This window comes from Dasypus novemcinctus, chromosome 2 (genome assembly GCF_030445035.2).
Source record: "Dasypus novemcinctus isolate mDasNov1 chromosome 2, mDasNov1.1.hap2, whole genome shotgun sequence".
Taxonomy (NCBI): domain Eukaryota; kingdom Metazoa; phylum Chordata; class Mammalia; order Cingulata; family Dasypodidae; genus Dasypus; species Dasypus novemcinctus.
In genome coordinates, this window is record NC_080674.1 from 81,835,221 (window position 1) to 81,861,304 (window position 26,084).

The 26,084-nt window shown below is 39.4% G+C and overlaps 1 protein-coding gene across 5 annotated transcripts in view; it reads left to right on the forward strand.

The window, feature by feature from the left end:
* ZFYVE16 (zinc finger FYVE-type containing 16) overlaps nucleotides 1-26,084 on the forward strand; it is a 90,890-nt gene that overhangs the window by 33,063 nt on the left and 31,743 nt on the right. For all 5 annotated transcript variants that reach the window (XM_058275416.1, XM_058275412.1, XM_058275409.2 and 2 more), the window contains 5 exons: nucleotides 4,925-5,033; nucleotides 5,813-8,082; nucleotides 8,913-9,009; nucleotides 11,736-11,897; nucleotides 25,048-25,190. In XM_058275416.1, the coding sequence (XP_058131399.1) occupies nucleotides 4,964-5,033; nucleotides 5,813-8,082; nucleotides 8,913-9,009; nucleotides 11,736-11,897; nucleotides 25,048-25,190 (2,742 nt within the window). In that variant the 5' untranslated portion in view covers nucleotides 4,925-4,963. The remainder of the gene's footprint in view (nucleotides 1-4,924; nucleotides 5,034-5,812; nucleotides 8,083-8,912; nucleotides 9,010-11,735; nucleotides 11,898-25,047; nucleotides 25,191-26,084) is intronic.

Sequence of the window (26,084 nt, forward strand, 5' to 3'; positions counted from 1 at the left end):
AAAACCAACTTTTGGTTTTGTTAATATTCTCTATTGTTTTTTTGTTCTCAGTTTCATTTATTTCTGCTCTGATCTTTGTTATTTCATTTCTTCTACTTGCTTTAGGATTGGTTTGCTGTTCTTTTTCTAGTTCCTCCAGCTGTGTAGTTAGGTCATTGATTTTAGCTCTTCTTTTTTAATGTAAGCATTGAGGGCTACAAATTTTCCTCTCAACACTGCCTTTGCAGCATCCCATAGGTTCCGATACGTTATATTCTCATTGTCACTCGTCTTGAGATATTTATTGATTTCTCTTGAAATTTCTTCTTTGACCCACTGATTATGTAAGAGTGTGTTGTTTAATCTCCACATGCATGTGAATTTTCCCTTTATTTGCCACTTGTTGATTTCCAACTTTACTCCATTATGATCAGAGAAAGTGCTTTGTATAATTTCAGTTTTGTTGAATTTATTGAGATCTGCTTTGTGTGCCAACATATGGTCTATCCTAGAGAAAGATCCATGAGCACTTGAAAAGAATGTATATCCTGCTGTTTTGGGGTGCAGTGTTCTGTATATGTCTATTAGGTTTGGTCCATTTATCATATTATTCAAGCTCTCTGTTTCTTTATTGATCTTCTGCCCAGATGTTTTATCCATTGCTGAGAGTGGTGTATTGAAGTCTCCAACTATTATTTAAAAGATATCTATTTCTCCCTTCAGTTTTGCCAGTGTTTGCCTCATGTATCTTGGGGCAGCCTCGTTAGGTGCATATATGTTTATGATTGTTATTTCTTCTTGGTGAATCATCCCTTTTATTAATATGCAATGTCCTTTCTTAGCTCTAATAACAGTTTTTGTTTTAAAGTCTGTGTCATCTGATATAAGTATAGCTACCCCGGCTTTTTTTGTTTTGTTTTGTTTTTTTTTTGTTACTGCATGTGTGGAATATCACTTTCAATTTGCTGGTATCCTTGGGTCTAAGGTGAGTCTCTTGCAGACAACATATAAATGGCTTATATTTTCTTATCCATTCTGCCGGTCTGTGTCTTTTGATTGGGGAGTTTAATCCATTAACATTCAATGTTATTACTGTAAATGCAGTTCTTACTTCATCCATTTTGTTCTTTGTGTTTTGTCTGTCATTTTATATTTGACACTTTTAGTAGCTGTTACTGATAGAGTTGTCATTTCTAAACTCCTTCCAGGCCTCTCTCTCCTGTCTTTTCTTTTCAGCTTGTAACACTCCCTTTAGTATTTCTTGCAAAGCTCGTCTTTTTGTTATAAACTCTCTTAGTTTCTGTTTATCTGTAAATATTCTAATCTCACCCTCACTTCTAAAAGATAATCTTGCTGGGTGTAAAATCCTTGGTTGGCAGTTTTTCTCCTGCAGTATCTTAAATATGTCACACCACTGCCTTCTTGCCTTCATGGTTTCTGATGAGAAAGCGGCACTTGAACTTATTGGGTATCCCTTATACGTTATGTGTTGCTTCTCTCTTGCTGCTCTCAGAAGTCTCTGTCTCTGACATTTGACATTCTGATTAGTATGTATCTTGGAGTTGGTCTATTTGGATTTATTTGGATGGGAGTACATTGTGCTTCTTGGACATGGAATCTATGTCCTTCACTAGGGTTGGGAAATTTTCCACCATTATTTCTTCAGATATTCTTTATGCTCCTTTTCCCTTCTCTTCTCCTTCTGGGACACCTGTGACATGTATGTTTGCACGTCCCTTGCTGTCAATTTTTTCCATTTCTTCTTTTCTTTTGTTTGTTCACTTTCGGAGGCCATGTCTTGCAGCTCACTGATTCCTTCTGCTTCCTCAAATCTGCTGTTACATGCCTCCAGTGTATTTTTAAATTTCATTTATTGCACCTTTCATTCCCATAAGGTCTGCTATTTTTCTGTTTATGCTTTCAAATGTTTCTTTCTGCTCAGCCACTGTCTTCTTAATATCCTTAATCTCTTTAGCCACCTCATTGAATTTATTAAGGAGATTTGTTTGAACATCTAAAATTAGTTGTCTCAACTCCTTTATGTCATCTGCAGGCTTATCTTTTCTCCCTTGCTGGTTGTGTAGCCAAGGATGTAGTTTGGTGCTGTAAGCTTTGGAGGCTGAAGCTGCCTACGTTGCCCCAGGAATCAATGAGTAGGATGGGCACCAGCCTCTGCAGCGTGGCTTGCAGCTTCCCAGAGAGGTGGTACAGGTTCCCCTAGCTTCCTTCCTACCAGAGGTGGGACTGAGGTTTCCGCTAGACCTGCAATCCAACCTGGGTGGAAAGAAGCCAGTCCTTACAAGCATTGTGATTTTCAGTCAGCGCTGCTTCCCCTCCTGCCTGGGGCGGAATCAGAATGGCAGCCACCCACTGCCCTCTGACCTGGACAGGCTCAAAGTTTAGTTGTTCCTAGGATTCTACATCAGCCCGCCGAATTCACTAATCAGTAGCTGAAGTCAGTGCCACACTTTTTTTCCTCCCGTTTTTATTGGGGAAGATGGAACTTCCAACCCCAACCACGGAATTGCTGGATGCACATTGCTATTTTCTGTCAGTTCTGTGAATACATTATTCTTTTGTTTTCTGGCTTCCATTGTTGCTTTTCAGTCTGTTGCCGGTATAATTGTTATTTCTTTAAAGGCTACCTTTTTTCTCTGTTTGCTCTATCTTTGGGGTTCAGTAATTTCAGTATAGGATATCTAAATGTGGATTCCTTTTTATTTATATTTCTTGGTACAGTGTATTACCTGTATCTGTTTAGTTGTTTTTCATGAATTCTAGAAAAATTCCTAAGATGAACTTATACCCTATTTTCTCCTTATGGGACTCCATTTTTGTTCTATCATCCATGTCTCGTAATCTCTTTATTTCATAATTTCCTCTATCTTGTCTGTCTGGGCTGAATTTTAGGTAATTACTTCGGATGGGTTTTCCAGTTAACTAATTTCTCTCAAATGCTTGGTCTAATCTTTCTAATCCATTTTTTTTTTAAGATTTTATTTTATTTATTTTTATTTATCATCTCCTTCCCCCAGATGGTTCTCTTGTCTCGTCTGTCTGCTCATTGTTTGCTTGCCTTCCCCAGGAGGCACTGGGAACCGAATCCGTGTCCAGCAGCCTGAGCCACATCAGTTCCGCACAGGCTATGGCATTTGCTAGCTAGTGGCATATGTTTTTTGCAGCGGGAGGCAGTGTCTGTTTGTTGTGGCGGGAAGGGCGTCTACTCATCTTCTTTTAGGAGGCACTAGGCCCTCAACCTGGGACCTCCCATGTGGTAGGTGGGCACTCAACCAAGAGGTTGAGCCACATCTGCTTCCCTCTAATCTATTTTTAATGTGTTCCGTATTTTTCTTTTTTACTTAGATATCCTCAGTTCATGGCATGTTATCATAATTGTTCCTTGCAAGCACCTTGTTTTCTTTTATTACACATTTCTAACTCCCAGCCCTCACCAAGCAACCATTCAAATGTATTTAGTAACATATATCTTTTTGTTTATTGTAAAATTTGTATCATTTTATTGTATTTTACAAAAGTAATAGTTTGCAACAGTTTAGAAGTTAAAAACAAAAACAGAAACTGGTGCTTTGCCATAGTCAGTTTTAAGAAGACTGCTGTAGAGTGTTCCAGCTTTGGATTTGACTGATTGCTTTCTTTTGATGTCATTTAAATTGTTCCTCTATGCTTGGGGTTTCCTATGTAGTTAGATCTAGAAGTCTTATTAAATTCAAGTTCAGTTTTTTTAGGCACAGATACATTATAGGTGATTCTGTATACTCCATTTAAGGAACATAATGTTTGGTTTTTATTTTGTTCACAAATGTTTGGTTCACATTTATTGATATTAAAATAGATCAGTGGATTTAGATGTGTTGGACTGATCTCACCATTATAAAGTTCACCGTCAATCTTTCATCTAACTGTTTTATCATCTACTGATAGCCATTCCCTAGTCCATTTATTGTATTAGACAGACTACAAAGAGATGATTTTTCAAATTGTAATATCTTTTTGTGTTTATTAACTAGAATTCTTATCTGTAGATCTTTCCTTCAGTAATAATTTGCTATCCTAAAGTACATTTTGTAAATTAAGAGAAGGATAAATTCTTGGTTCTTGGCCTTTATTTATCAGTTTGTAGAATAATGCTTTGGTACCCTATTAACTCTCTAATAAATGATGTATTTTGTTTTTTATTTTTAGTATCATTATGCTCTCAGGGTTTTTTTTTTTAATCTGTTAGATATGTATTTGGTCCTTTGCAGTGTTCATTTAATTAATGTTCAAATTGTCCCATTTAAGCCAATAGGACTCCCTTCAGCTGTCTCCTTTGTCTTTTTTAATATTACCCCATTTGTCATTGTGGCTTCCTTCAAAATATACCGGGCCCATTTTGAGGAGTTCCGGAGCAGAAATTCATCTACTTTATTTATCTTTTCATAAAACTAGCTTTTGGTTTTCTTGCTTCTCTCTCTTATATACTTATTTCTATTTCTTTAATTTCTTCTCTTTGCAACCTTCTTTTGTAGTATAAGCATCTAAGGCTTTCAGTATCTTTTGAAGTAACACTTTTGTTGAATCCCACAAGTGTTTATATGCAGTATTTTTATTTGTAGTAGGTGTATTTAATTTTACTTTATATTTATGTAGTACTAATTATTTTTAAATTTCTGTTATGAGTTCATTGACCCATGAGTTATTTAGAAATGCGTTTAACATTTTCTAAAAGCTCATATATGCAATTGCTATATTGTTGTAGTTATTTTCATGTCATTTCTATCCATATAGAGGCAATTTCCCCAACTAAATTGTAGATTCCTCAAGGCTAGACTTATAATTTTATTTCTGTGTCTCTTCCCTGACTACATTTCTTAACATAATGTAGATGGCACAATATTTGTATATTTAAATAATTAAATGACATATAATACTTTTTATTTTCTAGGTATTTAAGAATTAAATTCCAAACAAATCTGCAAATAGGATGGACAGTTATTTTAAAGCAGCAGTCAGTGACCTGGACAAACTTCTTGATGATTTTGAACAGAACCCAGGTCTGTTGGTTTTTCATTTTTGCTATTAGTGGAATTTTCAAATGTCTGTGATACAGTTTTCTCAGGTATGGAGTGCTTATAGCAAAATTGTTTTCAATTTTTGTCACATTGTTATTGTCTGTAAAATATCACTTATTATCTGTAAAATATCACTTATGTCATCGTAGCATATTAGTTTATTCTAATACTGAATGGAAATAATAACCAGAAAAGAAGTAAGGAAACTAGATGTTTCTGTCCAGATACAGGTTTAGCTGTAAGAAAGACTTTTAAAACCAACATATGAACAAACTAAAAGCAATTTGAAAGCTCTGTATAAACTGATTTTATTACTATAAGATAATATATTTTCCTTATATTAGAATGAGGACTAGAGGAGTGGGTGTACTTAGCTCCTGCTTCACATGTACAAAGTCCCAGGTTCAATTCCCGGAACCCCCTTAAAAAAAAGAAAAAAAAAGACCAGGACCCTGGAGGGCAGAACAAAGAAATTAAATTGTTTTTCAGCTCTACCTTAGTCTTTTTTTTTTGTAGTTGCAACTAAGTTATTTTGAGTGGAATTCCTACTATATGACATCTACATTCATAAGTAAAAACCAAGAAATAGTTAAACACCAAATAAAATTAATTTTGGAGGTTATTATCAATTTGTAATCTAAAATTATCAATTTGTGATCTAAAAAAGTTTACTTAGTATAGAAGTCTTAGAAAACAAAACATCTTTATATTTTTATTTGGTTTGGCTCCCCTGAATAACAATGTATCTCTGTTTTAATTAGATAAACAAGATTATCTCCAAGATGCACAAAATGCATATGATTCTAATGACTGTTCAGTTTCTTCAGAATTGGCGTCCTCGCAGCTAACTTCATTGCTACCGAAGGATCAACAATGCGTAAATAGTTCTGCGTCATCAGAAATGTGCTATGAAACAAATCAGATTGCCCTGAATGAAAAATCACTTGAGGGACTAACTTCCATACAAAATGAAAAAAATTTAACTGGACTTGATCTACTTTCTTCTGTAGATGGTGGTACTTCAGATGAAATCCAGCCTTTATATATGGGACGATGTAGTAAACCAGTCTGTGACCTGATAAGTGACATGGGTAACTTAGTTCATGTAACTAATAGTGAAGAAGATATTAAAAAATTATTGCCAGATGATTTTAAGTCTAGTACAGATTCTTTGATTGGATTGGATTTACCTTCAGTGTCAGATACTCATGTTTCTTCAATAGACCATGGTTGTGACACTGTCAGAGAGGAACAGAGTGACATCAGCTCTGAATTACAAAATAGAGAACTCAGTGGAACAGAAGAATTGGATATAAATATAGATAAAACATTTTCAGATTCATGTAATTACAGCAGAACAGAGAATTTAAAGGATAAAAAGATCTCTAATGAGTTAGAACCAATAGTTGATTTTAACATGCCATCTGCTTTGCCTCAACAAAGTTCTAAACTGTTTGATGCCAAAGACAACCTACAGCACAAGAACCAGCCTTGTGAATTATTAAAAGATGATGGCTGTTTCACGAAAGAGGGGGTTGATGTTGTAACAGTCATAGCTGCCACAGAATGTTTAAAAGGAGGAGGCAGTATAAGTGCTCTGACTTGTAGTTTTCCAAAAAATGAAGGTATATGCTTAAATGATACAAATTCAAGAGATGAAAATGTCAAGTTACCAGATTTTTCCTTTCAAGAAGATAAGACTCCTTTATTTATAAAACAGTCTGCAAAAGGAGACTCAAGAAATTTAGATATTAAAGATAATAATGATGTGCACCAAGATACTTCTTCAACTTTACATGTTTCCAGTGAAGATGTACAGTCCTTGTTGTCCTGTCTTCCAGTACCTGGGTCTTCGTGTAGATCATTAATTGAAAGTAAAGCACATGGTGATTGTTTACCACAGAATGAACATGCAGGTAGTATACAAGATGCAGTGACTGTGCAGGAAGAAATACAGAAGAATGTTTTTCTAAATGGGGAACCATTCAAGGAGACTGATCTTTTGAAACAGGAAAATTGTAAAAATATACATTTTCAGCCATTAATTGAAAAGATGGGCGATAGAGAAGTAGAACCTGACCAGACAGTAATCAGAGCTGAATCTCTGGATAACACCAGTTTTTCTACAGCTGCAGAATCTAAAATGGAGCTTTCTGGCGCAACTGCCCTGGAATCTTCTGATTGTTGTGAAGGTCTCAGTTTTTCAGGCAGTGACATCAATGGGCAAGACTTAGATTACTTTAATATAGATGAAAGCATGAAAAGTGGCGCACTAATTAGTGATGCTGAACTTGATGCCTTTCTGACAGAACAGTATCTTCAGACCACTAGCATAAAGTCTTTTGAAGAAAATGTAAGTGGCTCAAAATCTCAAATGAATCAGATAGATATGAAAGGCCTAGATGATTGTAACGTCAATAATACATATTTCACTGCTGAAGCAGGAGCTACTGGGGAAAGTCCTGGTATTAATATGATTTGTGGAATAGCTGATAAACAGAATATAACAGAAAATGGTAATCTCTCTTTAGGGGATAAGAGCACAATTCCAATTGAGCAAGGATTATCTAGCAGTAAGTCTGAGATTACAAATGAATTATCAGACACTGATACTAACAGTCAGTCTGTTCATGTTGGGGGGGCCAGGCCTAAGCAATTGTTTGGCCTTCCTTCAAGAACAAAGAGTTCAAAGGAATTGAATAAGCCAGATGTTCCAAATATGCCTGAAAGTGAAAACAGAGTAACAAACACCATGGTCCCATCCATTTGCACTACAGATTCTACAACTGATCCTCAGGGTAGTTTCAACTCTAATTACATTGATATAGAGAGTAATTTTGAAGTTGGATCCAGTTTTGTAGCTGTAAACGAAGAATCTCTTGGTTTACCTGAAAAAACTTGCAAAGAAGGCTTAGTTTTGGGGCAGAAACAACCTCCTTGGGTTCCTGATTCAGAAGCTCCAAACTGTATGAACTGCCAAGTCAAATTTACATTTACAAAACGGCGACACCACTGCCGAGCCTGTGGGAAAGTAAGTTTTAAAAATCCTTGTCTTTTTATTCTTTTGGGACATTTTTAATGACCTAATGTGACAGAGATGCTGATTAGGAAGATGATTAAAAGATTCAGTTAGTTTAAAATCCGTGCTTTTCATCTATCATATATAAAAATATGTAGAGCACTGTCATTCTATAGATTGTTTGATGACTGAATAAATGTCACATCGTGAGTGTTTTACATGGGTATTAATGACTAATTTTTGTGAATCTGGAAGCATGTGTCCTTATTTCACTAACATTGATACATCAGATATTCTAAACTCAGATCCCTTTTTGTCCTCTACTACATACCTTTAAGACTACTCTCTGCAGCTAGTGCTGTGGTCAGTGCCAAGGAAACACTGAGGATGACCTCATTTTTGCTTCAACTAACTGAGCTAACCATCTAGAAACTCTAAGAGTTACCTATAGACATAATATTGTATATTTTATTCATCATTTTCCAGTAATATGGTGGTCTAAGATCAACCCTACTCTTTCAGAAAAATAATATTCTCCTTTTAAAATTTGAAATAAAGAACCACAGAAAACTTTTTAAATTATAAACTTATTCATTAAAGAAAGTTTTTGTTCCCCTTTCCAGTTAACATAGAATTGATTTAAAAGAACTCTCCTTGTTAGAGATACGGTTTTAAATTGCAGAAACCTCATTTGATAAAGAATGAGTGAATAAATACTTATGATTGTGATCACTGAAAAACTTTATATAATAAGAAAAGTGGTTTTTGGCTTATCTTTGTCTCCAGTGGGCATAAGAAGTATGCTTGAAATGAAAACAAATTTAGTATTTTATTTTTTATAGGTATTTTGTGGTGTCTGTTGTAATAGGAAATGTAAACTGCAATATCTAGAAAAAGAAGCGAGAGTATGTGTAGTCTGCTATGAGACTATTAATAAGGGTGAGTATTAACCTGATCTATTTCTTCCAGTAATTGAGCATATCTTAAAAACAACTGGATTATGACAAAGATAAACTTCTTTATTTTCTTGAGGCAAGAACCTAGTGTTGACCTAGTGTTGACTGGCTTAGGTGGGACCTCCCAAGGCTTTGTTTCTCTTCTTTCTGTTCCACTCTCTTAATTAATACTACCAGTCTGGAAAGGAAACATTCAGTTTCTGGAGTGGCAGTTCATTAACTTTTAATAGGTACCAAGTCCCTAAATGCTGCAATTCATCTGCCTCTTTGTCTTTGTCATCAACATTGTTGTCCTCATCATCTTAATCTAAACATTTATAGAATCTACCTTCCAATAAATAGTATTCAGTGTTGTATATTAACGGCATAAGGCAAGATCATATTTTCCACCCATTAGAAAATAGCCTAAAATCAAGTAAAAGATAAAGTAATAATATTAATGATTTTATAGATAAATTCATAGGACTGCCACACTATTTGCACATTTTGTCTCATACATTTTCTCTCCTCAAATTTAGAATTTTATGTAAGTGCTTATCCTGTTGTTTCTTTATCCCTGGCTAGCTACCACAATCAACAATAGTGTTGGTGATCTTATTTGAGTTCTCACAGTTTTGTGTGCGTGTGTGTTTGTTTTTTTAACCTCAAATACATTTTTGTTGTTTTCTGTACTTCTTGGCATTTCCAAAGCTTTGTTGATAGTTTAATTGCCAGCAAAATATTACTTGGGACTTTTTAAGACAAGACTTGTGCACTAGCTCAGGCACTGCTTCCTATTAGCCAGGAGAATAAATACCTGATAATAATTTGTTTTTCTCTTTTGAATGAAGATAAATTTTTTCAGCAATTCTTCAAAAAGCTCTGATGTGAGTCTGTTAGCCTGAGGTAAGCTGCTTTACTCCCTGCTGTTGACCTCTGCTCTGGAAGATAATAGAATATAAATCTTTTAATATTTTTATATTATCACCATTGTTCAAAAAGAGATTCGTTGAAGTGCTTATAACTGTTTTGTTTTTTTCTTATGCTGTTTCAGTAGCCTAGAAGACCTGATTGATAGTGCTGTTAGGCAAGGCAACCTGATAAAATTCAGAAATATTAGAGCAAGAGGCTCCCACTTAATTATCTTCCCCATTGAAAAATAAAATAGCCGTGAGAATTTGAAACATTATTTGAGTAGACAGTTCAGATTTTTGGTTGAGCATTAAGACTTACTCTGAAAATAAAGTTCAGGAGGGCAGAAGATACAGTCATTGAAGAGACTCAGCAGAATACTGAAATCAGGCTTTGGTTAATTGAGAAAATGTTTTGGAATGGATTTAATTATTTAATTAACTTTTTTATTCTATTTTGATACCTTACAGCATTTAGTTTCATTTATGGTACTATTATTTATATGCTACAAGAAAATATAAGTAACTTGAATAGTAACTTTAGGTTTACAAATAATTAAAATGATCATTTAAAATAATGTAGTTAAATATTAAGAGGAGAAAGAGAGTTCAAAGTTTGTGAGGTTCCTTTCACAAAGGACTGGAAGTAAGACCATTTGAATTGCAATTGTGAGGAAGTTGTCCTGAGACTCTGTGAGCTTCAAGGAAGTATGCATATGAATTAATTAGGTAGATTTGGGGCAAATTGAAATATACTTTGAAACTCACAGTATGATGCTTGGATTTCATTTGGTTAATGGAAACCATTTCATGATAGTGTTATCAGTGGGACTTCAGGACGATTATTTTATCAATGGCAGCATTTTATAGCAAATCAATCTGGAGAAATGCTGAAGGGAGAGCTGTTGTTACTGTTTCCTGTTCTTTGGGTACAAACTCAGCAGTATTCAGGCACTATTCTAGGTTCTGGGGCTCCAGCTGAGAACACAATAGAGTCTCTGTTTTCATGTAGCTTATGTAAGTGGGGAAGATGCTCAGTGAGTGAAGAGAATGTCAGGTGGTGATAATATCCTAAATGGAAATAAAATCACATAAGAGGGATAGGTAGTAACAGATTGGTGGCAAGAGATAGTATTTTTATAAGGTGGTTTAGTGTAAGCCTTTTTGATAATATGATGTGTGAGCAGATACTTGAAGGAAGTGAAAATAGTTATGTGAGTTATCTGTGGAGACATTCCAGACGGTAAGAGCAAAGACCTTGAGCTAGGAGAGTGCTTGTTTTGTTGAAAACAAGGAGGCCTGTGTGGCTGAATCATAATGAATGAGTGGAATTATACTAAGAGATGAAGTCAGACGGGTAACCATAAAGGCAATGGAATTGCGGATGCAGATTAGGGTTTTCTGAGCCATTGTAGGAATTTAAGTTTTTACACTAGTTTTGGGAAACTATTAAGGATTTTAAACAGAGGAATGATGTGAAATGATTTATGACTTCATAGAATTGCTCTAAATTATGTTAGAAGTAGACTTAGGGACACAAGAGCAAAAACAGTCATATTTAATAAAGATTATTTTCTATAGTAGATATCAAACATGCTAAATATAATATTGAAAGAAATAATTGGTAGCTTATACTGAAGTAGAAAGCTGTCAACTAAAGTAAGGAGCCTATGCTAGTTATTCAGATGACATCTTTGCCAAGTGCCACTTGTATTTCTTGCTTAGCCATTTATGTTTTTCTCCTTACCATTTGAAAAATAGAATGTTTATCTTAACTTACTTTGAAATTCAAATTAATACTATTTTTTTTCCTTTATAGCTCAGGCATTTGAAAGGATGATGAGTCCAACTGGTTCTAATCAGAAATCTAATCATACTGATGACTGTGCCACCATTCCGCCTTTTCAGGAGACACAAACATCCAGTATTCCTTCACCCACAGCTTTACCAGTCTCAGCACTTAAACAACCAAGTGTTGACGGTAACTAGAAGAAAATACTATGCCTTATACTGAGGATAAATTAGAATTAGATAAAAATTAGAAAAAGGTTTAATGTAGTAAGGGCTTAGTCAGGAAAAAGAAGCCAGAATAGATATCAGAAGGGATTTAGTACATGGAATTGATTACACATGTCTTTTGGAAGGCTGGAAGTACCGAAAGCAGGTGTTCAAGTGTTTTAATTTCACAGGGCTGCATAACAAAATACCATAAACTGGGTGGCTTAAAATAATAAAAATTTATTCTCTCACAGTTTTGGAGACTAGACCTGTGATATCAAGGTGTTGGGAGGACCATGCCTCTCCAAAGCCTCTGGGGGAGGATCCTGCCTGCCTCTTCAGTTTCTGGTAGCCTCAAGTGTTCCTGGGCTTTTGGCAGCATAATTCCAATGTCTGCCTCCTTCCTATGGATGTACTCTCTCTTTGTCTTCCTTTCTGTGTCCAAACTTCCCTCATCTTATAAGGACACCAGATATATTGGATTAGGGCCCGCCGTAAGGTCACCTTCTGAGGTGCCCAGTGGACAAGAATATGAGGAAGACACTTTTCAGCTCAGTACACCAGGTAACTCAGACTTCATTAATGGCAGGAAAGAACCCCCCCCCCCCCCACACACACACACAGGATTGGAGGAACAGTAGGGAGAGGAGTATTACTGGAGCTTGATGCAGGAGGTACTTGGTTCCTAGGCCTAGGGATGAGAGGTTGGGGCACTGCTGGAATTTGACCTCTGGGGAAACACCAAATGGGAAATTCTGATCCAGGAGCCTCAATGTCTCAGATGACTAAGGGAGTGTTCCAGGGTTGATGTTAGGAACACTGAAAATCATGAAATTCACAGCTATGTCTGCTGCTGTTGCTGCTACTTTGGCAAGAATCCTGATGGGAGCCAGAAACAAAAAGAATCACTTCTCTTTTCTTCCCATCTTCCATTCTCCCACCAGTGCCTGCCTTTGACAGAACCTGACTAGTAGCAACTAGTAAGGGAGTCTGGGAATTGTAGTTTCTAGAATCCCAGCCTGGCATCAAAGAGCATCATTTAGAAGAGTGTGCTGGGGAAGCGGACTTGGCCCAGTGGTTAGGGTGTCTGTCTACCACATGGGAGGTCTGCCGTTCAAACCCCAGGCCTCCTTGACCCGTGTGGAGCTGGTCCATGTGCAGTGCTAATGCACACAAGGAGTGCTGTGCCACTCAGGGGTGTCCCCTGCATAGGGGAGCCCCACGCGCAAGGAGTGTACTCCGTAAGGAGAGCCGACCAGCGCGAAAGAAAGTGCAGCCTGCCCAGGAATGGCGCCGCACACATGGAGAGCTGACACAACAAGATGACGCAACAAAAAGAAACAGATTCCCGTGCCACTGACAACAACAGAAGCGGACAAAGAAGAAGACACAGCAAGTAGACACAGAGAACCGACAACCAGAGTGGGGGGGAGAAGGGGAGAGAAATAAATAAATCTTTAAAAAAAAAAAAAGAAGAGTGTGCTTGGGTTTGAAGTACAATATATTTATAGCCGCTCATCTCCGTTTCCTTAAAACCCATTTTTAGACCTTGGGGCTCTCTGTTTTTTTTCTTACTATTATAGCAGTCTAGGATTTTGAGGAAAGTCCATTTACATGGACTTAAAAAATAATAATAAACTGTTGTTCTGTAACATGCTAGAAATGAACTGTCAATGTCAGTTGAAGGAATTAGATCTTTGTTAGATGTCAGAGGGAGACAATTGAGATGCAAAGACCAGCGGTTCCAGGCAAGGATTTTTTGGGAAACTGTCCCCACAGAGGGGATCTGCAGAATAAACTTCAGCCCGCCCCTGGCAGAGGCAGTCATGAATTTATACAGTACTTCTATAGGCGGGAACATGCTTAGTTAGTGGAAGAGTGAGACTTTTTTTGGGCTTGAGTGAGACTCAAGGGCCTCTAGGGATGGCTAGGGGGTGGTGAGCTAGGGACAGTGAATTCTAGGGGTGCAGGAGGTTGGTGGGGTCATGTGGCTTCTTTGTCTATTCTTGTGAGGAAATGACCTGTATCTTGACACATAGGCTCTGGATGGGGGCTGCTCTGTGTCATGGGATGTGGCTCCTTCTGAGTAAAGGGCTAGTTGGTCGCCTTTCTACAATGGGGCAGGTTAATAATAAACTTGCTGCTTCTGCAAGTCGTGGCTGTTATTCAGGTCAGGGACTAGGGATGGGCCTAGTTCTGTCATTCTCGGGTTTTGATTATAATAATAAAAAATAAAGTAGGTCTAGGAGTGGATAGCTAGGTTCACACATGAAGGAAAGGGGGCGTTGACTCATTCTGGCTGCTTTCTGCTGGTGTAGGGAGTTTCCTTCTGCGGCTTGGCTGGTGGGGTTTTACATTCTGAGGTGGTTATTGATTATTGTTCTGGTAACAAGAAGGCCCCATTTACATATTCTTGGGTGGTTGGTTGAACAACTGGTAGATGAACTGGGAGAGGAGCTACAGGAGAAAAGGGCCACACATGAGAAGGAGAAAAAAAATTAATGAGTTTATTAGGGGTATTGTTATAGCTTTTAAAGGTGAAGAAAAATATGAGAGCCGTGTAAAAGCAAAAATGTTTTGAGAGTTTTCATCTAGGGGGATTGTGAAAAAGGCATCTTTAAGGTCTATTACTATATAATGTGTGGTCTGGGGAGGAGTATATGATCAGAGTCTATCGGGGTTGGGGACTAAGGACTATAGGCTGCGTTGCCTGGTTGATAGTTCTTAGGTCTTATACAAGATGATAACTGCCATCAGGTTTTTTAACAGCTAGGATGAGTGTATTGAATGGAGAGTTGGTGGGGCGTAACAGCTCTGCAGCACAAAGTTTGTCGATGATAGGTTTAAGTCCGTGCTTGGTACTGAAGGAGAGGATATTGGGGTGTGTTGATGAAAGAAGAGCTGTCTTTTAGGGTGATTCTTACAGGGGAGAGGTGTGAGGCTATTGAAGGAGAGTCAGTATTGTACCAGACTTGCGGGTTTTCTTCCTGTTGTAAAATAGGAGGGATGTCGGTAGGAGGGGAAGTAGGAGTTAAGGCTGGGGCTGGGGACAAAAGGAGAAGGAAACTAGCTTGAGGGAAGGGTAGTGAAAAGGAGATAGAGGAGTGCAGTTTGTATAGAATATCTCCTCCTAAGAGTGGGGAGGGGCATGATGGAATTGGTGAGAAAATATGTGATTGTCTATAGTGCAAGGAAGAAGGTGTGTAATTAAGGAAGAGGAAGGAATACGTCAACCCCTACAATAGAGATTGAGGAAGATAACAAAGGTTCTGAATGTTCTGAAAGGACTGAATACTGTGGCCCCTGTGTCAATTAAAAAGGAGATCAGCTTACCTCCAACCTTGATGATAACCCTTGGTTCAGACTTACTGATGGAGATGCAGGGCCTTTCCAAACCCAGGACCCATCAGTCTTCTGCTGTTATTCCAAGTAGGTCAGGAAGGGAGGATGATTTAGGTTTTAGGCTGGTAAGGCGTGTTGGAGGGATTTTCCCAGAAACTGGGTTTTCGGAACAATTCGACTTCCAGTGGCCTTTACATTGGCACACTGGACGAGGACCCGGCAGGGGTCTTGGATTAGGGCATGTACATGCCCAGTGTCCGTCCTTCCCACATTTAAAGCAGGGTCCAGGTGGCGGCCGCAGGGAAGAAGAGGGATGGGGTTTTTCAGAATCAAGTCTGAGGGCAGCAGCGAGGAGGGAGGCTTTAGCTTGGTCTGGTTTGTGTTTTTCTAATTTGGCTTCCTCCTCTCTATTGTTAAAGACCTTCAAGGCTCCTTTAATTAAGTCTTTCTGAGGGGTTTGAGGGCCCTCCTCTAATTTCTGCATTTTTTTTCTGGTATCTGGGTATGCCTGAGTGATAAAGTAGATGTGTAAGTATAGTTGTCTGGATACAGAATCTGGGTCTAAGTTAGTATATTTGAGGAGTGATTCAGTTAATCTATTCAGAAAGGCAGCAGGGTTTTCATCTGATTTTGTCATAATTTACTGCTCTGAGAGCTGCTTTTTTCATACTTTCTATTATGCAGGTTAGAAAATATGCCATACGATCTAAATCTCTAGATCCTGTCTGATATTCCCATGGAGGGGAGGCCATAGGAACTGCATCAGTACCAGGAGCATGTCGGTGAGGGTTCTGTGTGTGTAGGGAATTGGCAAAGGAAGTGGCTGCAGCCCAAATGTGGCTTTTTTTCTTGGGGGCAGTAGAAGAAGTTATTATGACTTAGAAATCCTGATATGTGAAATCATAGGGGCGAGTGAGGTGTTGGAATTCTTTAATGTATGTAGCAGGACTTTCTGAGAAGGAGCCTAATTGTTCTTCTACCTGAGATCTGAGAGTGAGAAAGGAACATGTACTGGAATGATTCCTTCAGCTCCCGCCACTTCCCTAAGGGGAAGTAGGGGGGCTGAGGGTGATTCACCTTGTGCGTGGAGGGAGGCATTCTGCAGGAACAAGTATGAGGGAGAGAAAAGGAGGTAGAAGCAGAGGGAGGGGATGGAGGCAAAGAGCCTGAGTCGGGTGAGGTCAGAGGCTCGGAAAGGGATGCTGACAGATTATATGGAGAAGGGGGAGCGTGTTCGGATCAAAATCAGAGGAGTCTTTAGGTGAGGGTGTCTTATGAGAAGGTTTCTGATTGAGCAATAGGATTTGGTAAGAGGAACACGACTGACAGAGAGAAGGATGATTTCAAAGAAATAGGAAGGCCTGAACATAAGGGACCTCTAGCCACTTGCCATTGCTGTGGACGAAGTTTTCCAGATCTCTAAGGATCTGTATGTGAAAGGTACCATGTTCCAGCCATTGACTTCCATGTTCTAATTTGTACTGAGGTCAGATTGTAGTGGAGTAATAGGTAAGTTTCTTGGGTCTGATATCTCCTTCAGGATATAAGGTTGTTTTGTTGTTGTTGTTTTTTAAGATTTTTTTTTCAATTTCTCTCCCCTTCCCCCTCCCCCCAGTTGTCTGCTCTTCTGTGTTCAACCGCTGTGTGTTCATCTGTGACCACTTCTATCCTTATCAGCGGCACCGGGAATCTGTGTTTCTTTTTGTTGCGTTATCTTGCTGCATCAGCTCTCCGTGTGTGCGGTGCCATTCCTGGGCAGGCTGCATTTTTTACAAGCCAGGTGGCTCTCCTTATGGGGTGCACTTCTTGAGCGTGGGGCTCCCTGACGCAGGGACACCCCTGCGTGGCTCCTTGCGTCCTTGCGCACATCAGCACTGCGCATGGGCCAGCTCCACACATGTCAAGGAGGCCCGGGGCTTGAACCGCGGACCTCCCATGTGGTAGACGGAGGCCCTACTATCCATTGGGCCAAGTCCGCTTCCCCAGGATATAAGGTTTTAAGGTTCTGAAGGAGGCAGCCCAGCGGTTTAGTTTTCGGAGGAGCCGAAGGAGTGTTCCCTATTTTCAGAAGCTGGAATGAGGTCAGGGATTCTCAGAGGTTAACTGAGCAAGTCAGGTGTCCCTGAGTTAGTCAGAGAACCTTATCAGCAGGAAGTCCACAACCAGGAACAGATGTCTCTGATTCCTGAGGGGCTTCTGGGGACACAGGTTAGACACCTGCCGTGGTCCCAAAATGGAGAGGATCACTGACCTAGCTAGGACTTGTGGAGGTGTCTGAAACAATGGAAGAAAGAACAGGATCCTCCAGAGAATTCCCCTGACTCACCCAGCTGGTAATCCTAGTACGGTGTTGGATGGAGCTACAGCAGCAGCAAGGGTAGGTCTCTCACCAATCTGCCAGTCTCAACACAGTCCCAAGTGTCTCTGGGGTTCACTCTGGGGAGTTCTGGGAGAAGGTGAGAAGGACCCAGAGTTGCACTATCAAGATCGAGGAGTAAGTCCGGGTGAGCTGCTGCTGCCCGTTGCTTCCTCTTTCCAAGATCAGGCAACAAGCTCACCAACCAGGATCTGGGAGTAAGCCCAAGTAAGCTGCTGCTGCTCACTGCTTCCCAGGTTGCAAAGTATGGTGGCGGGTCCCCTTCCTGGATCCCGGTTTTCCGGCACCAAATGTCAGATGTCGGAATGAGACAGTTGGGATATGGAGACCAGCAATTGCAGATTGCAGGCAAGGGTTTATTGGGAAGCTTTCCCGACGGAGAGGGTCTGCAGAATAAACTTCAGCCCGCCCCTGGCAGAGGCAGTCATGAATTTATACAGTACTTCTATAGGCGGGAACATGCTTAGTTAGTGGAAGAGTGAGACTTTTTTTGGGCTTGAGTGAGACTCAAGGGCCTCTAGGGATGGCTAGGGGGCAGTGAGCTAGGGACAGTGAATTCTAGGGGTGCAGGAGGTTGGTGGGGTCATGTGGCTTCTTTGTCTATTCTTGTGAGGAAATGACCTGTATCTTGACACACAGGCTCTGGATGGGGGCTGCTCTGTGTCATGGGATGTGGCTCCTTCTGAGTAAAGGGCTGGTCGGTCGCCTTTCCACAATGGGGCAGGTTAATAATAAACTTGCAGCTTCTGCAAGTCGTGGCTGTTATTCAGGTCAGGGGCTAGGGATGGGCCTAGTCCTGTCAATCTTCAGATATGGTTTTGGACTTCAGTTTATCTTTTCAGTAGCTGTTTTCCATTTATCATAAGTAAGAAGATTCAGTACATACAGTTATATTATAGCTCTAAACATGAATGAATTTGCTTTTTAAGATATTTACAGATTCTCTTACATTGACGGTCTAAGTTATTACTTTATGAAATTATCACAAATTCAGGAAAAAATACCTTGTTTAATATGTCCACCCATACTTCAAAAATATGTGTACGATTCTGATCTTTTCAATGTTATATGTATTATGTTCTGGAAGGTAGACATTGAGCATTTTGATTTTTATATTGTTCTAAAACTATCTGGCAGTGATTTTCACAACCTTCTGTGGATGCTGTAAGGAAAAAAAAAGACAAACATTTTTGTTGATATTCAGTTCTTTTCTCCAAATTTGGGATAATCTGATTATTTTTAAAGCATTTGCATTTTAGCATCGTTTTGTAGTTTTCTACATATGGATCCTGTACCACTTCGGTTAAGTTAATTTCTAGATATTTGAGTCTTTTTGTTGCCATTGTAAATGGAATTTTCCCCAATTTCCTTCTCAAATTGTTCACTACTTGTGTACAAAACCATTACTGATTTTTGCATGTTGATTTTTTTTTTTTTTTTTTTTTTAAGATTTATTTAATCCCCCCCCCTCCCCTGGTTGTCTTGTTCTCTGTGTCTATTTGCTGCGTCCACTTCTGTTGTCGTCAGCGGCATGTCAGGTGTGGGTGGCACCATTCCTGGGCAGGCTGCACTTTCGCGCTGGGGGCTCTCCTTAGGGTTGCACTCCTTGCGCGTGAGGCTCCCCTACGCGGGGGACAACCCTGCGTGGTGCAGCACTCCTTGCGCGCATCAGCCAGCTCCACATGGGTCAAGGAGGCCCGGGGTTTGAACCGCGGACCTCCCATGTGGTAGACGGCCGCCCTAACCACTGGGCCAAGTCCGTTTCCCTGCATGTTGATCTTGTATGCTGCCACTTAGCTGAACTCATCATTCACTAACTCAAGTAGCTTTGTTGTTGATAATTCAGAATTTTCTAAATACAAGTTTATGTCATCCGCAAATAGAGTTTTACTTCCTCTTTTCCTATTTGGATGCCTTTAATTTTTTTGTCCTTGTCTAATTGCCTTAGCTAGAACTTGTAGTACAATATTGAATAACAGTGGTGACAGTGGGCATCCTTGTCTTGTTCCCGATTTTAGAGGCAAACCTTAAAACCTTTCCCCATTGAGTATGATGTTAGCTGTGGGTTTTTCATATATGCCTTGTACTATATTGAGGAATTTTCCTTCTGTTCCTATCTTTTAAAGTGTTTTTATAAAAAAGAGATGCTGGATTTTTTTCGAATGCCTTTTCTGTGTCAATTAATATCATCATGTACTTTTTTTCCTTCATATTGTTCATGTTTCTTATGTTGAACCAGCCCTGCATACCAGGAATAATTCCCACTTGGTCATGATGTGCTTTTTTTTTTTTTCAAAGATTTATTTTTTTTTTTATTTCTCTCTCCTTCCCCTCCCCTCCCAGTTGTCTGCTCTCTCTGTCCATTCACTGTGTGTTCTTCTGTAACCGCATCTATCCTTATCAGCGGCACTGGGAATCTTTGTTTCTTTTTATTGCATCATCTTGCTGTGTCAGCTCTCCGTGTGTGCTGCACCATTCTTGGGCAGGCTGCACTTTCTTTTGCCCCAGGCAGCTCTCCTTACAGGGCACACTCCTTGCACGTGGGGCTCCCCTGTGCGGGGGACACCCCTGCGTGGCACTGCACTCCTTGCGTGCATGAGCACTGCGCATAGGCCAGCTCCACACGGGTCAAGGAGGCACGGAGTTTGAACTGCGGACCTCCCATGTGGGAGGTGGATGCCCTATCCATTGGGCCAGGTCCACTTCCCATGATGTGCTTTTGATGTGCTGTTGGATTTGATTTGCAAGTATTTTGTTGAGAATTTTTGCATCTGTGTTCATTAGAGAGTAATCTGTAATTTTCTTTTCTTGTAGTATCTTTATCTGGCTTTGGTATTAAGGTGATGTTGGCTTCATAAAATGTGATGGGTAATATTCAATTTTTTGGAAGAGTTTAAACCGAATTAGTGTTAATTCTTTTAGAAATACAGGGTAGAATTTACCTGTGAAGCCATCTGGTCCTGGACTTTTCTTTTTGGGAGACTTGATGATGGATTCAATCTCTTTGAATATGATCAGTTGGTTAAGTTCTTGTAGCATCAGTGTAGGTTGTTTGCACATCTAGGAATTTGTCCATTTCATCTAGGTTGTCTAGTTTGTTGGCATACAGTTTCTCATAATATCCTCTTAAGATACTTTTTATTTCTATGGGGTCAGTTGTAATTTCCTCCCTTTCATTTCTGATTATATTTATTTGCATCTTTTTTTTTCTTTGTTAGTCTGGCTAGGGCTTTGTCAATTTTATTGATCTCAAAGAACCAGCTTTTGATTTTGTTGATTTTCTCTTATTTTTTTGTTCTCAATTTCATTTATTTCTGCTCTAATCTTTATTTCTTTCCTTCTGCTTCCGTTGGGATTTGTTTGCTATTGTTTTTCTAGTTTCTCTAGTTCAGTTAAATCTTTGAGTTTAGCTCTTCTTTTTTAATATAGACTTTTAGGGCTATAAATTTCCCTCTCAAGACTGCCTTCACTGTATCCCATAAGTTTTGATAAGTTGTGTTCTCATTTTCATTTGTCTCAATATATTACCGATTTCACTTGCAATTTCTTCTTTGACCCACTGATTATTTAGGAGTGTGTTGTTTAGCCTCCACACATTTGTGAATTTACTTTTTTCCTGTCTATTAATGATTTCCAATTTCATTCCATTGAATATCTGAGAAGATGCTTTGTATCATTTCAATCTTTTTATTTTTATTGAGAGCTGCATTATGCACTAACATGTAGTCTATCCTGGAGAAAGATCCATGGGCACTTGAGAAGAATGTAAATCCACTGAGTTTGGATGCAACATTCTGTATATGTCTATTAGGTCTGACTCACTTATATTGTTCAAGTTTTCAGTTTCTTTGTTGATCTTTTGTCTAGTTCTAGCTAATGATGTGAGTGGTGTGTTGAAGTCTCTAACGATTATTGTAGAGATGTCTGTTTCCCCCTTCAGTTTTGCTGGAGTTTGTCTAATGTATTTTGGGGCACCCTTGTTAGATGCATAGATATTTATGACTATTATGTCATCCTGGTGGATTGTCCCTTTTATTAATATACCTTCCGTATCTCTTATAACTTTTTTGCATTTAAAGTCTGTTTTGTCTGATATTAGTATAGCTACCCCTGCTCCATGCTTATTTGCGTAGAGTGTCTTTTTCCAACCTTTCTCTTTCAGCCAGTTTGTATCCCTGGGTCTAAGATGAGTTTCTTGTAAGCAGCATATAGATGGCTCATTTTTTTTTTTTTTTAATCCATTCTGTCTGCTTGTATATTTTGACTGGGGAATTTAATCCATTCATATTCAGTGATATTACTGTAAATCCATCATTTACTTCTACCATTTTATTCTTTGGTTTTCATATATCATATCATACTTTTGTCTGTCTTTTTACTCCTTTGATTATCCTTTCTGCTACTCTTTCTTCTGTACTCTCCTCCAGGCCTCTCTCTCCCTTGTCTTTTTCTTTCAGGTTCTAAGACTTTCTTTAGTATTTCTTGCAAAGGTGGATTCTTTTTTACAAACTTTCTTAGTTTCTGTTTGTTCGAGTATTTTATACTCATCTTCATATTTGAACGACAGTTTTGCTGGATAAAGAATTCTCAGCAGCGGACTTGGCCCAGTGGTTAGGGCGTCCGTCTACCACATGGGAGGTCTGCGGTTCAAACCCCGGGCCTCCTTGACACGTGTGCTGCTGGCCCATGCGCAGTGCTGATGCGCGCAAGGAGTGCTGTGCCACGCGGGGGTTCCCCCACGTAGGGGAGCCTCATGAGCAAGGAGTGCGCCCTGTAAGGAGAGCCGCCCAGCATAAAAGAAAGTGCAGCCTGCCCAGGAATGGTGCCATGCACACGGAGAGCTGACACAGCAAGGTGACGCAAAAAAAAGAAACACAGATTCCTGTGCCGCTGACAACAACAGAAGCGGACAAAGAAGACTGCAGCAAACAGACACAGAACAGACACCTGGGGTGGGGGGGAAGGGGAGAAAAATAAATAAGTCTTTTTTTAAAAAAGAATTTTCAGCTGGCAGTTTTTCTCTTTCAGTATCCTAATTATATCATACTGCTGTCTTCTCACCTCCATGGTTTCTGATGAGAAATCTGCGCTAAGTTTTAATAGGTGTCCCTTTTATATGATGGCTTGCTTCTCCCTTGCTTCCCTGAGAATTTTTTCTTTATCTTTGACATTTGACATTATGAGCTGTATGTGTCTTGGAGTAGGTCTATTTGGATTTATTCTGATCAGGGTACAGTGTGCTTCTTGGACATGTAAGTTCATTTCTTTTGTGAGAGTTGGGAAATTTTCAACTATTATTTCTTCAAATACTCTTTCTGCCCCTTTCCCTTCTGGAACTCCCATGACATGTATGTTGTTGTGTTTTGCATTGTCCTTCAATTCTCTGATCCCTGCTTAATTTTTCCATTCTTTTCTCTCTTCAGTTTTAGCTGTTCTGTCTTCAGTATCACATATTCTTTCTTTTGTCATTTTGAGTCTACCATTGTATGCCTCTAATGTGTTTTTTGTTTGTTTTTTTAAGGTACCAATGCCAGGGATTGAACCCAGGACCAGATCTCTTATGTGGGAAGCAGGCACTGAACCCCTTGACCTACATCTCCTCCCTCTAATGTGTTCTTTTTTTTTTTTTAAGATTTTTTTTTAAATTTATTTCTCTCCCCTTCCTTCCCTCCCCCCCAGTTGTCTGCTCTCTCTGTCCATTTGCTGTGTGTTCTTCTGTGACCGAGTCTATCCTTATCAGCAGCACCGGGAATCTGTGTTTCTTTCTGTTGGGTCATCTTGTGTCAGCTCTCCATGTGTGCGGTGCCATTCTTGGGCAGGCTGCATTTTCTTTCACGCTGGGTGTCTCTCCTTACGGGGCACACTCCTTGCACATGGGGCCCCCCTATGCAGGGGACACCCCTGTGTGGCACGGCACTCCCTGCACACATCAGCACTGCACATTGGCCAGCCCCACATGGGTCAAGGAGGCCCAGGGTTTGAACCACGGACCTCCCATGTGATAGAAGGACGCCCTATCCATTGGGCCAAGTCCACTTCCCCTCTAATGTGTTCTTGATCTCATTTATTATGTCTTTGATTCCCATGAGCTCTGGTACTTTTCTGTTCAGGATTTCAAATTCTTTGCACTCACTCAATGTTTTCTTGATATCATTTATCTCTTTAGCTGTATTGTCTTTCAACTCAGTAATTTGATTTTGGAACTTTTTGGGCATCTCACTCATCGGTTCTCTCAAAACCTATGTCTCTTCTGGGGCTTTGATCTATTCCTTTTCTTGGGCCATGTCCTCCATTTTCTTAGTATGGCTTATAATTTTTTGCTGATGTGTAGGCATCTGATTAGGATGTAGTTTACTCAGATGTTCAATTTCTTTCTCTCTCGTAGGGCAGAAGGCAGTGGATTACCGCTGCTCTTTGATTCTTGGCTCAGCCTGGATTGTTAGGATTGTCCCTGCTAGTTACTCAAAACTTGGCTCTGGATGCAGTAGTTGGTTGCAGACCCACTTGCTAGGGCCTTGGGGCTTAGGGCTAGACAGCCCTCTCCATTCAGTGCCTTGTTGGAGTGTCTTTGTTGCAACCCAGAAAGGATAAATGTGGTAGAGTTTCTTGCCTGGAGGCTGAGAACATTGTAATTCATATTTTCTCAGAGACAGTTCTTCTCCCTTCTCTGGTAGCCCCCTACCTTTTCCTAGGTAGGAATATTTTTGCTCCTCTTTGAATCCGCAACAGTCAGTCCTGATTAGGAGAGGAGGAGATTGGGAGGGTTGTTTCTCTTTAGCTCCTTGCTGGCTCCCAAGACAAATATTGGCACAGCCCCACCTGGCCTGGAAGGGCTCTTGGGACACAGCAGACCAAATCTGTGGGTCAGAAGCTGAGTCAGCCTTAGGCGGCGTCTCTGTCTTCTTTCCTGGTGAAGTGGCTCCCTAGAGCCTCCTTTGTCGGTAGCCACAGGCCCAGAGGCCTGAATGTTCTAAAGTGTCTTTGGTGTGGGGGAGTGTGCCGGCTGCAGGAGCTGCTGCTTTCAGTTTCCATTTATGCATAGCTTTCAATTTCCAGTTGTGCATAGTGATTCCCTTCCTTTGTCCCTCTCTCGGGGCGGTGTCCAGCCTTCGCCTGGTGTCCTAAATCCTAGAAGATCTTTTTCCAGGCTCTTTCAGCCTGTTCTCTAGCTATTTTTCCAGAAGAGGAGCCCATTTCTTTCTACTCTACAGTCTCCCCAGAAGTCCTGTCCATTTTTTAAAACTGAAAAATTTTAAAAAGCTTTGAGAAGCTTTATAGTAAAACTGTATCAAATATTTCACTTTTTAAAAATGAAAAATTTTAAAAAGCTTTGAAAGCATTTCCTAACCCATTTGGTTTTTAATTGTTGCAATATTGCCAAATTAAAATGTTTTACGTTTTCAACCAATTTTAGGACTATGCTCCAAAGAGCAGAAGAGAGTATGGTTTGCAGATGGCATATTGCCCAATGGTGAAGTGGCAGATACAACAAAACTATCGTCTGGAAGTAAAAGATGTTCTGAAGACATTAGTCCTCTCTTACCTGATATTCCCTTGGTAAGGAATCTGAAGACTGGCCTATTAATTTAATAACATTTTATTTTAGAGATAATTTCCTGTGTGATAATTTTTTAATGCTTTGAGCTTCTTAAAATGAGGAATGAATTGACATAATGAATATATTTTAGATTTTTTCTTGTTTTATGTCAGTTTAAGGCAATAGTTCTCAAACTTTTTGGTCTCAGAACCCTTATACTCTTAAAAGTTATTGAGAACCCCGAAGGGCTATAAGTTATGTGGGTTATATCTATTGATAGTTACTCTATTAAAATTAAGAATGAGAAGTTTTTTAAGTATTTATTAATTAAAAGTAATAAACCATATTGTTAATAGAAATATTTTTTTATTAAAATAATTCTCAAAGCAAGGAATTTAATGAGAAAAATAATATTGTTTTACATTTTTGTAAATTTCTTTAATGTCTGACTTAGTTGAAATAGATTGATTTTCATATCTACTTCTTCATTCACTCTGTTGTGAAATTGTTTTGGTTAAATTATTTGAAGACTCCCTCCCTGAAAGTTCCTGGAGATCTCTGGACCACATTGAGAACCACTGGTATAGGGAAATAGAACCAAGATTTTAACTAAATTAGACTAATATTTATTTAATGATTTTTAAATATTCAGGAAAGTAACAGATGGTACTAGTTATGTTTCCGTTTTTACAAATATGCTAGATGTAAAGCAGAAGATACATAATATAGAATCCCAGCCCACCAAGAACTCTCATTGTAAAATAGCGGGGAGTGGACATGGCTCAACTGATAGAGTGTCCGTTTACCATATGGAGGGTCCAAGGTTCAAGCCCCAGGGCCTCCTGACCCATGTGGTGAGCTGGTCCACACGCAGTGCTGCCGTGCGCAAGGAGTGCCATGCCACGCAGGGGCAC